The sequence below is a fragment of the Lepus europaeus genome, chromosome 7, assembly GCF_033115175.1.
Source record: "Lepus europaeus isolate LE1 chromosome 7, mLepTim1.pri, whole genome shotgun sequence".
NCBI classification, from domain to species: Eukaryota; Metazoa; Chordata; class Mammalia; order Lagomorpha; family Leporidae; genus Lepus; species Lepus europaeus.
The window spans coordinates 113,494,058-113,507,923 of record NC_084833.1 but is presented as its reverse complement, the minus strand read 5'-3'; the positions used below and the strand labels follow the sequence as shown (position 1 = coordinate 113,507,923).

Below are 13,866 nucleotides of genomic sequence, written 5' to 3'. Positions count from 1 at the left end.
ATAGCTGTCTCGCTCCTGCCCAGTACCGGGTGGCTGCCCTGTGGGCACTCCCTTCTCCAGACCTGGGCTCCCAGACTGACCAACAGACGACAGCAGGACGGCAGGACGTGGCATGGCTGGGCTCCCGGGGCCTTTCCTCTGTGGGGCCCTGTTGGGCTTTGCATGCCTAAATGGTGAGGAGGGGCTGGGCCAGAGCTGGGGTCAGAGGCCTGGTGACCTGCTTCCTGGGGGCTGCTCAGTCCGGGCCAGCCAGGCTGGGGCTGCCGTGGGGCCGCGGCTGCCTGGATCGAGGCTGGGGAGGGGATGTGAAGGGCCAGGAGTGCAGAGGAGGCGAGTTCGGCTGGTGGCCATGGTTTACCCACCACAGCACTATTTCTTTTTTTTTTTTTTCCCTGCCAAACACGCCCTCATACCAGGCCCGGTCTTGGCCCTTTTACCCACAAAACTCTGCCGGGCCCTGGGCCCAAACTTCCTTCCCGGGAAGGCGGGACTGGATTGAGAGGAGAGGGGTGCCCTCTGGGGACCGAGCCCCCGGACCTTCCACATGACCGGGATATGGTCCCCGCCTCCCTGTGCCCTCCACAGCCCCGGGGCTAGCAGTGGAGGTGAAGGTGCCAGCTGAGCCTCTGAGCGCGCCCGTGGGCCACACTGCCGAGCTGACCTGCAGCTACAGCACGTCCGTGGGAGACAACTTCGCCCTGGAGTGGAGCTTCGTGCAGCCTGGGAAGCCCATCTCGGAGTCTCATCCCGTAAGCAGAGAGCCACTGCCTGGGGTGGGGTTGGCCAGGGCTAGGGGCAGTATGCTGGGCTGGGAAGCTAGGTGGGCTTTTCCTAGGTCTTCTCAGGGCTATAGTCGCTGGACTCGGTCACCCCTTCCTCCCCCATAGTTCTACATCCAACTCCACTATCGGTGCGTCCAGTTTCAGTCCACAAACCGTGGACACCAGGGTGTTTGCGGCCCATTGCAGGGGAATATGCTGCCCCTTCCAGCCATAGCTGCATTCACTTGCCCCACGCTTAGCTGAAAGCAGGGAATCATTTATCACTGGCAGGGGACGGTGTCTGGGGACCATGGGCTTGCCCTGTCCCTGGTTGGTGTAAATGAGGGACATCTTGGGGCTGGTGCAGTGGCTCACTTGGTTAATCCTCCGCCTGCCACGCCGGCATCCCATATGGGCGCCGGTTCCAGTCCCGGTTGCTCCTCTTCCAATCCAGCTCTCTGCTGTGGCCCTGGGAAGGCAGTGGAGGATGGCCCAAGTCCTTGGGCTCCTGTACCCGTTTGGGAGACCAGGGAGAAGCGCCTGATTCCTGGCTTCGGATCGGCACAATGCTGGCCGTGGCAGCCATTTGGGGAGTGAACCAACGGAGGGAAGACCTTTCTTTCTGTGTCTCTCCCTCACTGTCTATAACTCTACCTGTCAAATGAAAAAACAAAAAAATGAGGAAGGATGGTAGAGTTTGTGCCCGGCAGGAAAAGGCACACATTTGCCTCCTTCCCTCTGCAGATCCTCTACTTCACTAGCGGCCATCTGTATCCCACCGGTTCCAAGGCCGAGCGGGCCAGCCTGCTCCAGAACCCCCCCACAGGAGGCGTGGCCACCCTGAAACTGACAAAGGTCCGAGCCTCGGACACCGGGACCTACCTCTGCCAAGTTAACAACCCGCCAGATTTCTACACCAATGGGTTGGGGCTGATCAACCTTACTGTGCTGGGTAAGGCAGGCTGTGGACCCACCACCACTCCCGTACCTCAAAGCGTGCAGTGGCCCAGCTGAATGGCCCCTCGTGCTGATTTCCAGCCCTGTGCTGAGGGCTCCAAATCTTCTAATCTAGATGGTCCACCGCCAACCTCACATTCCATAGGGACTGTCTCCTCCCTTGGGGCCTGGTAACAATGGATCTGGGAGAGAAAGGTCTTCCCATGTGTGGGGATCTGAGTCACGTCCCCACTAGCTCCAATGGCCTGGAAACCTCCCAAGGTCAGGGACAGGGGAGTGGCTGTTAAAGGAGCACCAACTTTGTGTGCAGAGCTTCCTTGTGATCTCAAACTAGAGCCTGCTGAGAGAGAGCCACTCGGAGAAACTTTTACCAAGGCAAAGTGGGAGAGGGAAGATGGAGGATGTGGTGGCTGACTGCTGTATTCAAATATCTGAAGGGCTCTCAGTGTGGAGCAGGGATTTTAGTTTTTCTTCCGTGAGCCCAGAGGGCAGGAACTGGAACCAATAGGCAGCTGTTAAATTGACACAGATTCTGGCTCCACAGGAGGAAGAATGTCCTAACAATCAGCATTTCCAGCAGTGGAAATCACTGCCCGGGATTCAGCATTGTCTGAACAGGAGTGAACCTCTGTTTGGTAGAGGTATCGAAGCAGGAAATGTAGCACTTCGAGGGAGTGGGGTTAGACGATGGCTAACGCGCTATGGCCTTTGCAGTGCCCCCCAGTAGACCCCTATGCAGCCAGAGCGGGCGGACCTCTGTGGGAGGCTCTGTGGCCCTGAGATGCAGCTCTTCCGAGGGAGCTCCCAAGCCAGTGTACAATTGGGTGCACCTTGGATCTTCTCCGACACCTCCTCCTGGAAGCGCGGTTCAAGGTAAGGGCCCAGGGCATCAGGAGGAGGAAATCTAAGCCCCTGGGGGAATCTAATCTCTAAGCCCCACCCACCCACATTGCCAGGGCTATGAGGAGGGGAATGAGATAATGGCATTGCCTTTCCCCTGCCTTTTCTTTGGCTTCCTGTATTGTTCCCTTCCAGTTTCCCTTCCTGCATAGTCTGTGGCTGGGTACCCCATTCTTAAGCTAAAAACACTCCTAATGTCCCACAAGGGCAGGAGCATCCTGAGACTTCCCACGTGCCTGCTTTTGGCAGGGGGGTGTCTCTTAGATTTCTGAAAGGTCATGAACTTCCTGGAGAGGGAGCTGAGGCAGAGGAGTATGGGCTCCCTGAAATCATTTAACCCAGTTTCTTCAGAGGAACCATGTATACATCAGAGCCTTAGCCTCTCCCCTTCTTGTGGGCTGCAGTCTCCCCTTTCTTCCACTGTAGCCAAAGCCCTAGCAAACCCCTTCATCTGTCCAGGAGCCCCTCCCCATCACCTCCTGGGGTGTTCTCTGCCTTCTGAAATAAAGGTAAGCAGTTTGGAAAGGTATTGGGGTCTGCTTAGACCCACCCCCAAGAGGATGCAGTTTTAGAAATCAAGCTTCTATCTCTAAGCAGGACCTCAATATCAGCCGGTAAGCACCCCGAATCCCAGCACAGTTGCTGAACCCTTCATGTGTGAGCTGTCCCCTACCCAGGGAAAGGCGGCTGCTTTGGCATTCCCCTGTGGATAAATGATTTCCTTTCTCTGAGCCAGTTTCCCCACCGAGAAACTGAGGATAGTCCTTTCCTAACGGGAGCGTTGTAAGGGCGAAATGCCACGTGCTTTCCTTACAGCAGGTGCTCACTGAGGGTTGAATGAGTGGTGGAACACTTCCTCTTCCCTCTCTAGATGAAGTGTCTGGCCAGCTCATTCTCACCAATCTCTCCATGAGCTCCTCGGGCACCTACCGCTGTGTGGCCACCAACCAGATGGGCAGTGCGTCTTGTGAACTGACCCTCACTGTGACCGGTAGGAGATGCTGGGCAGAAGCCAGGTGGCAGGCTTTGGGTTGAGGAGACTGCATGAAGGTGTCTGAGCATGGGCCAAGGAGGGTTTGCAGCTCTGAGGGTCTTGTGTCTCCTTACAGACTCCTCCAGTGGTCGAGTGGCCGGGACTCTGATTGGGGTGCTCCTGGGAATTCTGCTGCTGTCGGTTGCTGTATTTTGTCTGCTCAGGTTCCAGAAAGAGAGGAGGAAGAAGCCCAAGGAGACATATGGGGGCAATGACCTTCGGTGAGCATGAGGGCTGGGGGGCAGTGCGGACAGGGAGGAAAGGGTTTGGGCTAAAAGTGGGTGCTTTCAGCCCTTAAACTCTGACATGCATTGCTACAAATGTTTAGGGGCAGGAGATGCTGCTCAGCCCTGGAATTGGGTGGCTGTGGCAGCAGTACAACTTGTGTAATCGGAGTGTGCGAGCAAGGGCTACCGCATGGAGGGGTCGAGTCACAAGCCGGGGAGATGGCTCAGTTTGCAGGGCTGCCTTGACACCCCTCATGCTTAAGGAAAGGTTGACTTAGGTTTTTAAGGCACTTGCATGTACAGTAACCACTTGGAAGGAGTGGTGGGAGGTGGATGTCAGGAGCTGGATTTGTTCTGAGCATTTGGCTTAGTTCTTCTGTGTGGAGCCATCAGCAAGAGAGAAGCAAACGCTGCCTCTAACATCCATTACAGCGAATAGTCATAAGGTGCAAGGGATCAGAGCAGTGTTCTCGAAGCATGGTCCCTGGGTGACCTGGACAGGAATCACCAGGAGAATGGCAAATGCTCGGATCCAGGTCACTTCTGAGCTGGACCAGACTCAGGCGTCCTGTCTATGTGTATGTGTGTGTAGGGGTTGGTGGTGGTGGTGGGGGAAGGGTGATGGGGCTTGGGATCTTCATTTTAATCAAAGGCCCACAGTCCACAGACGAGTCTCCTGCACAGCAATCTTTAGGAGTGTCTCGGCTGGAGGATGGCCCCAGGCTCACTAAGAATTTGCCTATGACCCTCAGGGTGGACGCCGTTGCCCCTGGGATTTCTGAGCAAACTTCTCTGCCAGCGGATGCTAGTACAGGGCTCCTGGAGAGGTCCCCATCTGCCAGCACTGTGACGACCACCAAGTCCAGGCTCCCCATGTTGGTCTGACTTCTTCAATCCCCGAGAGCGGCGAGGGAAACATCAATAAAGTCTTTGGGTACCATATTGTCTCCCTCTTCTTGCTGCGGCTGCGGCAAATTCCTCTAGGCAGCCCAGATTGTTATCATTAGTAAAAGACGTCGGAGAGAGAGGATGCTGTATAGGCAGGAAGCTGGAGTGTCAAACCAGGGTGGGTTTCAACCTAGCTGCTTCTGCACTTCACTCGCAAAGATTTGGTCAAGTGAGACCTGTTCAGGAGCCAAGCAGTGGCTCTGTGCACCCAAACTCCCTCCCCTCCAGCACCCTGTGAACACTTGGACATTCCTCTTTATTGTTCACATTCCAACCCAGCACGGTCACATGCACACACGGAGATTAAAACCCTTCCGGCCACAGCCCCAGGAGCCCGGCGGGGGCGGGGCCGACAGGGGCGGGGCCGCGGAAGACTCCTCCTACCGAGCCTCCCTGGCGCTTGGCGCTAGCGTTAACAGCAAGAGAGCTGGAGAGGCTGCTCTGCGGGGGTTGCGCTGGGGGAGAAGAGGGAGAGATGACAGGCGGGTGTGGGATCACAGCAAGGGGCACCCGACACCATACAACCCCTCTTCCCCTCCCTCCTCGGCCCAGAGCTAAATTTCTGGGGCTAGGGTGGGGGCGGGAACCGCACAGAAACGCAGGGCGCCCCCTTTAGCTGTGCACAAAAAGAAAGGACTTTTTTTTTTTTCTTTTTTTGACAGTGAGTGTACTTGGGCGACGCTTAGGGCGCCCCCTGCAGGGCGCGCAGGAAAGCGCCCCGAGGCCGCGGAGGCAAAGCTGCATGCAGGGTGCGGGGCGAGGTGGGCCAGAAGCCAAAGGAGGAAAATTGGGGTACGCGGGGAGGATTGGGACCACAGCGGCCAGGAGGACCAACTAAAAGGGAGCGGACTTAGCGACTCCGCGACGGAGCCTGCCTGGGAAAGTCTCTGGGACGCAGGGGGCTCCTGGAGCGGTCGGGTTGGTAGGAACGAGGGGGGCACAAACACGGCAGGGAAGTCTCGTGGCTGCGAAGGGGGCGCGGCGTCCATCTCTCCTCGGGAACTGAGGACAGAGAAGGTCTGAGAGCCTGGCCACTGCTGGAACTGCCTCCACCCCCCATCCCCCCCCCCCCCCGCTTCCCGAGCCGGGGTACCAGGGCGGGGCCCCAGTCACCCAGAACCGCCCACCCCGAGTCGCTGAGCTGAGCCGAGTCCCGTGGCAGGTGCGCGCGCGTGCCGCGGTGTTTACGGCCCCCGGCCCGGGCTTGTGCAGCCAAAATGAGGGGTGAATGCCTATCTGGGTTGGCTCAGGTGTGTCCCGGTCGTAGCCTCAGGCATCTCGATGAGAAAACCCAGGTGCAGGTGCATATTCCGGGGCGCGGAAGGTCATAGGGAAGGGTCGGGAATTTGGTGCTTTCCTCCCCCTCAGGGAGCCCACCCCGCCGCTTCGAGTCCTGTTCATTACCTTCGAAAATGCTCAGTTCTTCGGTCCCGGGGAGGGCAGAAGGGAGGGCGAGGAGCGAGAAACAGGTGAGTGCTCGGAACGACAGCCCCGTCAGCCTCCTCCCAGCCCCCTCCACCCCAACCCGCTCCAAAGCCTCGGATTTCCAGCCCCCAACCTTGAGCTTCCTGCACACCCCTCTCCACCTACCCCGCCCGCCCTCAGTCCCCCTCGGTCCTGCGGAGGAGCGCTGGGGAAGCAGCGCCCCCTGCCGGCGTCGTCCCGCCCGCCTCACCTGGCCTAGTCTCCGCTGGAGCCGCCGCCCGCGCCTCCCCGGGCGCCCCCGGCTCCGCCCGGCCCCCCGGGGCCCGGGCCCTTCCGGCCGCGCTCTCCGCTCTTTATCTTCTTCCTCGCCATGTGGCCCCGGAAACTCGCCTGGATTTTGGCAGCGGCCGCGTTGGCCCCGGGATCGTCCAGCGGAATGTCTAGGATGTCGTCGTCTGGCTTGGAACAGGGGCTCTCCTGGGGGAGGAGGGGGGAGGGCGGACGAGGAGGGAGGGGGTTCTTGTGGGGTGACTGGGCAGAGACCCCCGCGGGGATGCAGAGAGGGGGTGCCAAGGGTGTGGAGAAGGGCTGGGGCAGGGCTCTGCACCAGCTGTGTGTGTGTGTGCCCTGGGGCAGCAGCAGGCACAGAGAAAACTTCTGGACCAAGGGGGCGGTTGTTTGCCGGAACCAGGAAAGTGCAGGTGGTGCAGGACACTAAAAAGCCAGAGAGCTCTGCATAGGTAAGGGCACAGGACCTGCGGCTGAGTTAAAGCAGCTGCAAAAGCTGAGTGGAGAGTGAGTTCGGAGGAGCAAGGGAGACAGCACCAGGCACTCCAGGATGTGGCCGCAGGCCCCGGGGTTCTCAGAGCGCGGGAGAGGGGGGGGTTCTCCAGCTCCCAGGGACCACTGGATTCCTGAGGTCAGGGTGTGGAAGGCTCTGCAAGTCCTCCTTTCCCTGAGTAGACACACACCGCTGTTCACAGCTGGAAGCAGAGCCAGGAGCGGCTACCGCCCAGGGCGTCAGCCTCTCCCCACCTAGGATTAGCTGCCCAGACACTGTTTGCCCAGTGACTCTCCATTTTCCACTGATCCCCAGGAGGAACTCAAACACAGACAAGAGGAGATAGTCCAGAAGGAGTGACAGAGAAATGGCTTCACTCCAAAAGCAAACACCAACCCCTCCTCCCAAAGAAAGGATCAGCAGGAGCAAGAATCCTTTCCTTGGTGTGCTCATGGGAAAAAGGGAATTAGCACAGTACCTCTCATTGAAGTGCTTACTATGTTCTGGGTGTGGTAACACAGTGTTTCACAGGCATTATTTAATTTCCTCTTCAACAATAAAGCTGTGATATACCTCCTTATTATTACTCTAATTTACTCCTAATAAAAAACCAGTGATTGGGGCTTAGTTTACAAACCTACCTGAGGTTACATGGATACAGGTTGCCCATTGCTTATCTGAAATGTTTGGGACTGAGAGTATTTAAAATCTCACATTTTTCCTAGGTTTTAAATAGCTTATTATGTAATTACAAATATTCCAAACTCTGAAAAGATAAGCGAAAGAGCTGGGAGGGTCTTTTTTCCCCTTGGGGATGATGAATAAATCCTGTGTGTGTGCCTGCATTTTGATTGCAATGTGTCACGTGAGGTCAGATATGGAATTTTCCAGTTGGGCGTGTTTTGTCAACTCTCAAAAAGTTTTGGACTTTGGAGCATTTTGGATTTTCAGATGAGAGATGTTCAATCTGTAGTCAGTGGTGGACCTAGGAGTCATATGTCAGAGTCCAGAGTGTATTTGTAGCCCCTACCCTGTAGGATAAGTAAATACAGCCCAGAAAACAACCTGAGGCTCTTTCGCCTCCTGTAATTGCATGGTCTAGAGCAAGTTACCTAATCGTTTCCTATCTAAGCCCCTTCATCTGGAAAACCGGGCTAATAGTACCAATTCCTATAGGTTGTCGGGAAGAGTAAACAGCATGATATGCATAAAACTGTGGCATAATCTAGTGGCTCAATAAATAGTAGCTATTACAATGGATATTTTAAATAACAGTGAGGTGAAGTGAAATAGTTGTTTTTCTAGGCAAAATGTGATCATATGATAACAGTTTCACATGGCTCAGCCCAATAATACCCAGACCCACCCCCATGTCCCAAAGCAGTGTTCTGTTTCTCTAACAGCCTACCCTAGCTGACAGCAGGCTTAGGGAATTGGTGGGATCCATTCTGGGCAAGGCTCTGGAATGGATCAGCCCCTGAGCCTGGTTCCAGCGGTAGTGTGGGTTGGGAAGGAGACGATGACTGTGCAGTCAGAGGGAGCTTCTCCTCAGATCTGGTCCTTTGGCTCCTAGGAAGTCACATTCATTTTTTTTGTCTGAGGACTTGTACTGAGATGCCCAAGGTCTCGCGCAGTAATGGCAATTGGGTTCCACTTTCTCTCCTTCCCCTCCACCACCCTTCTGGTTCTCCTAAGTGGGTGGGAGATGTGTGAAGCTTTCATCAGCACCAGCTCAGCCAGGTCTGCCTCAGGTGCACAGGTTGAAATTCTAGAAAACCAAGCCTAGTTCCAGAGAAGGCTCCCTTCACCATGCTTTCCAAGGCAATCCTCATTTCCTAGGCTTCAAACTACTTCCCTTTCGTGCTCAAGATGCCCACCATCGACGTAAACACCGTTAAAAGGAGTTAGCAAGGGGCAGGTGTGTCATGGCCCAACTCTCACTCTCTTTGTCTTTCCCAGGTCTAGAGCTCTCCCTGACATCTCATTCCTCACCAAAAACCAGAAACAACTGCTTTGGGTTCTTTTGATTCTCAGAGCTTAAGCCTTTCTTGGAATAGTCTCAAGGAGCAAAATGAGCTGCTTCTCAAAAACAACCACAGAAAATCATTTCCACCCCCTTCTTCTCCTTGGCCTCGGCAGCTGCGCAGGGCTGGGGAAGTTGAGCGGAGGAAGGGGTATCTTCCCCCAACCATGTGAAGACCAGACCTGCTGTCACCACCCACCCCAGCTGGATCCAGGATGAAAAGCTGGAACAAGAGGGAAAGCCACCCCCAACACACTGCTTCCCCACAGAATCAACCCTTCTCCCTCCAGCTGAATTTTCAAGATGGAGCTGCTAAGAGGTAGCCTGTCCTCAGGGAGAACCGGAGGGAGGGTGAAAAGGAATCCGGGCAGGAGCTCATTGGTGAAGGTGCCTAGGCTGGTGCCTTCCAAAGCCAACTCTGATGGCATAAGTTGGAGAGCTCTGCAGGAACTGGGGCTCTTTGGGAGAGGAAAGTGTGCCCGTCCACAAAGTAGAAGCCATGGCTTCTAGTCCCAGCTGGGCACCTCTGATCATCTCATTTTCTTCAGCCACAGCTAGAACTTGACCTAGATGAACAACGTCGCCTTCATCTCTCAAATCCCAATTGCCTTAGGATCTGCCCTGCCTGTGCCTGTGATGCGTCAGGTCCCGTGCTAAGCGCTTTGCACATATTACCTCATTTAATCCCCATTTTAGAAGTCAAGAAACAGCCTCAGAGATCTAACTTACTCAGACTTGCACAGCTGCCAGATAGTGTGATTGGATTCAGTGGTCTGTGCTGCTTATCACTGGCTCAGGGTAGGTTATTTCTATTAATTCAGCTAGATCAAGTCAACTAGACTAAGCAAAGGAAAGGAATAGGAGCCAGAAAAAATGTTTCTTTGCCTCTTCATATTAACCAAATGCAGGAAATATATATAGATAGATAGATATATATGGCGATGTAAATCAGCAACTGGAACATTTGACTCAACAGCTCTGTCTCCTAAAAGATAACAAAACAAATCTGCTTTCTTCTTTCTTCTTTCTGTTTCAGCCTCCTTAGCAAGAGGACAGAGGAAGTAAGGCAGCACTGGGTTCTTCCCAAACTCCAGGTGAAGTGGACATTAAGGAGAGCAGCAGAATGGATGATGAAAAGACACATCCACAGCTCCCTCTGAGCACTGAGCCCACCAGCCCGCCCTCCACAGAATGGGGAAACGCCCAGCCCAGCCCTGCCCTTCCCTGGCCCTCCACCCTTGTCACCTCCTCTCCCTCTTCCTGCCCTCCCCTCCCCCTGTACAGTCTGACGATAGCGCCTCTCTTGCTAGCCCTTAAGCGCTGTGTACAGGTGCATGGGAAGAGGTGCCCCAGGACCCTGGACCACGGATATTTGTGTGTCTGCCTCTTCCATGCCTTTTGGGTGGGCAGCTCCCCTTTTTTTGGCAGACACTGAGACCAACCATATCCATCGTTCCCCCACTGTGCCTCCCTGGACATCACAAACACTAGCCCGGGTAGTCCAGGGCTGTAGGCAGAGACCTCACATCCTACCCAGATTACTCTAGTAGATGCGGGAGGAGACAAGTTGCATTCCTTCCCTGGCTTCTTTGCTCACTCATCTTTTCCCACTGGCCATACATCCTGCTTCCCCTGCCCCTGCAGTCTCTTCTTCCCCCAGATCTCCCTGCCCCCACCCCAGCCACCAAACCACCGACTCATATTCTAGAGCCCACCATGCGTTCGGTTTCTCTACTTTAGAAACACCGCTGGAGATGAGGGGCAGCTAGGAAATCTGCACCAAGAGCCCACTGTCCTTTCACAGTCCAACACTGCTTCCTGGAGCACAGGAAGGAGGAGACAGGGAGGGGATGTGTTATACTGTGCTCCAGGTGGGATTATAGGTGAAGTTCTTTTTATACTTCCCTCTAGTTTTTACATTCTCTAGGTTGAGCATGTACCTTTTAGAATAAGGGGAAAACAGCAAATTTTTAGAGGGAAGATTGAAATACGGCTATTCAAATCAGGGCCAGGCTGGAATCCTGCTTCACACTTAGAAAAAAATCACTTAATTGTTCTAAACTTCAGCTGGCACATTCGTGAAATAACACCTACCTCACCGGTTGTTGCAATGCTTAAACGTAAAATGCTAGGTTTATGGTAAGCGTTCACAGATTGGCAACTACTCGTGATTCTTATGAGTTAAAACTACAACCACCAGGACGCGAGCCTACATTCTCTCTGCCTCTTGGCACCCAGGTGTGGGCAGGGGACCTGCCTCTTAGACAGGGTTGCCCTTTCCTTCCAAACCTCACATTTTTTTTTTTTTTCTTTCGTAGGCTATGGAATGAGTGGACGGTTGGGAACCTGCACAGTCAGTAACTGTCCTGAATGGTTAGTTGGGTTGGTTGAGTGAGAATGCGAGGGCTTTGCAGCAGTCTTTCTCCACACTTAAGGGCTACAAACAAACTTACAACACAAAAATCTTTTATATACTGAGCCAGGCGCTCTCATACCGGGCCGCCTTAGCAGCAACCTGCTTGGCGTTAGGCATTTGCAGCATCCAGGTTTCCGTGTGGGCGCTGACAAATGGTAGACACTTCCTTCCCTCGCCAGCAGGGCTCTCTCGCGGTCACTTCCCCCAGCCCCTCCACAGCTAGAGGCCCACAACCCCTCCCCAGAACCACACGAAGCCAACCAGAGTGAACCGATCGTAGCCGGCGCTGTACCGGGTGCTTAGGGGATCGCAGGAGAGTCGCGAGGACCAGCCTGTCCGCCCACCGACGGCAGCGGCAGCAATATGGGGCTTGGGGTGGGGATCGAGAGCTGGGGGAAAGGAGTCGCTGCACCTTCGCGGAGCGACGGTTTGCAGTGTCTCACGGTGGAAGTTCCTCCCCCTGTCTAACCTGCAGCTCGCCTGCATCAGAGCCCTGGCTCAGCCCGCAGTCCCACCTGGATTGCGCTGTGGATGGGCGCTCAGACGCCCCCGCCGAGGTGCGGACCATTTTTCCCAGGGCTTCGAAGCCGGGCGGGCGCCTTCCACCACCCACTAGCCACCACCCTCCACCCTCCGCCCCCCACCCACTTCTCGGCAGGCGCCCCTGTTTGCTCCTAGGTCTCCGCACCCCCTTCCATCCCAGACCCTTTCACTTACGGTGCAGCAGTCCATGCCGGTGTTTGGGGGGGCTCTTGGCTGGGGCGCGGGGAGGGGTGGGGTCTGTGTGTTTTGGGTGGGGGGGCTCTGGGGCAGTCGGGCGCCCGCCGCCGCGCGCGGAACCAGCGGCTCTCCTGTCGGGTCCTGTCTCCCGCGCTCCGCTCAGCTCGCGAATGTAACCTGAGCCCCGCGGTCGGCTAGCCAATTGGGGGACGCCTAGGGCAGGGTGGGCGGGGAGAAACGGGGCGGGCCCCTCCCTCTCTGGGCTGGCTGCGCCGCGCTCTGCTCCTGCCCCAGCCCGCCGCCCACACACTTCCATCCATCCCTCCTACACGCCCCATCCTCCCAAACTCGGCCCCCTTGCTGGCGAAGCGGCAGACCGCCGGGCAGCTGTATTCCCGAGTAGGCAGAAGGAGGCCCTCTCCATGCCGGGCACATCTGGGCGCAGCACCCCCTCCCACCTGCTCCCGCTTCCACCACCTAGCTGGAGTCCCGAATATGGCTCCCCCTAACTTCCCTCCCCCTCAGGCGGCTAAGAAAGGCTTCTTAGGACGTGTGGCAAAAAAGGTCCCACCGTCGCTCCTAGCGCGGGACGCCGAGAGCTGCTGGTGCTCAGCGCTGCGATGGACGCATAGCCACACACCAGCTCGCAAGCCCCACGTGTCCGTATGTGATATTCCCCAGGCTCGCTAACCGTGCCTTTCTTCCTGTACACAATCTGCAAAAACAGCCATACAGACACCCTACGTTATGGGCGTGTGCAGGAGCAGTCACTCTACTCAAGATGTTTGCACCATCTATGTATCCATCCATCTGTGTATCTATGGTCTCTCTCTCTCTCTCTCTCTTTCTATCATCTATCTGTCTCTGTGCCCTGCACCAAACAAAATCATCTGTGTACAACACCATTCTGTATGTATATAATCTATCCATAGAGATCTGGAGGCACAGCCTCCACCCCACACCCCTCTTTTCTTAGGAGACTCTGCTTAACTTCTTGATCCATTGCTTCAGAATAAGACAAAAACTGTCTCCCCCTCCCCCACTCCCTCTTCTCCTCCTGAGACAAGGGACACTAAGCAAACCCAAGTAGTTTAGGGGATTATCAGGAGTAGTTGGCTCTTTGGGTGCAAGACGAGGAAGGCTGTGGGCTGTGGGAGAGGCTGGGAAGGGGAGATAAAGGAGAGGCATCCCAGAGGGGCTTCCTCCTGGTTGTCAGAGGCCCAGAGCTGGCACGGGGCAGGCTGTGTGGCAAGGTGGGCCATCTCTGAGAAAACCAGACTGAAAGGCTTTCTCAGCCAAGATGCCAGAGGTGAGAACGAGGCAAGAAGGGTCGATCAGAGCTTAGGAGGGGAAAAATGCCCCCACAGCTCCAGGCAAGACCCAGGGTCTTGCCCCAGTGCTGTAGGGAACACACAGCCACTGGCAAGCCATGGCACGGCTGTGGTGTGCTCCCCTCCCACCTGAATGTTTGGGCCAGAGGTTTTCCTTGCCAAGTCGAGAACTTGAGTGGTAGGGACATGCCAGTGTCCATCATGATGGGGAAAGTGTTGGCCAGCTTGGGGCCAGCTGAGCAGAATGCTGGGTGGGATTCCAGGGCATGGGGTGTAGGGGTGTCTCTCCCAGCATGCTTGGGACCCACCCACCCTTGTAACTGAAAATCTGTTCCCCAATCTGT

General features: G+C 55.7%; 2 protein-coding genes across 2 annotated transcripts; one reads left to right on the top strand and one right to left on the bottom strand.

The window, feature by feature from the left end:
* The first annotated feature begins 112 nt into the window (after positions 1–112).
* VSIG2 (V-set and immunoglobulin domain containing 2) lies at positions 113–3,876 on the top strand. The gene is made up of 6 exons (XM_062198446.1): positions 113–173; positions 586–749; positions 1,506–1,713; positions 2,433–2,591; positions 3,490–3,609; positions 3,728–3,876. The coding sequence occupies exons 1-6, from the start codon at positions 113–115 to the stop codon at positions 3,874–3,876; spliced, it is 861 nt and encodes a 286-aa protein (XP_062054430.1).
* Positions 3,877–5,493: 1,617 nt separating this feature from the next.
* Positions 5,494–12,256, bottom strand: NRGN (neurogranin). The gene is made up of 4 exons (XM_062198445.1): positions 12,189–12,256; positions 6,502–6,728; positions 6,231–6,248; positions 5,494–5,828 (listed from the first exon to the last, which is right to left on the bottom strand). The coding sequence occupies exons 1-2, from the start codon at positions 12,201–12,203 to the stop codon at positions 6,507–6,509; spliced, it is 237 nt and encodes a 78-aa protein (XP_062054429.1). The 5' UTR covers positions 12,204–12,256; the 3' UTR covers positions 5,494–5,828; positions 6,231–6,248; positions 6,502–6,506.
* Between the last annotated feature and the right edge of the window lie 1,610 nt (positions 12,257–13,866).

What these genes read in the sequence shown, in the direction of transcription:
- VSIG2 (XM_062198446.1), top strand. Translation starts at nt 113, where the DNA reads ATGGCTGGGCTCCCGGGGCCTTTCCTCTGTGGGGCCCTGTTGGGCTTT. An exon ending in GATCAACCTTACTGTGCTGG is followed by an intron (nt 1,714 to 2,432) that starts GTAAGGCAGGCT and finishes TGGCCTTTGCAG; the next exon opens with TGCCCCCCAGTAGACCCCTA. An exon ending in TCCTGGAAGCGCGGTTCAAG is followed by an intron (nt 2,592 to 3,489) that starts GTAAGGGCCCAG and finishes TTCCCTCTCTAG; the next exon opens with ATGAAGTGTCTGGCCAGCTC.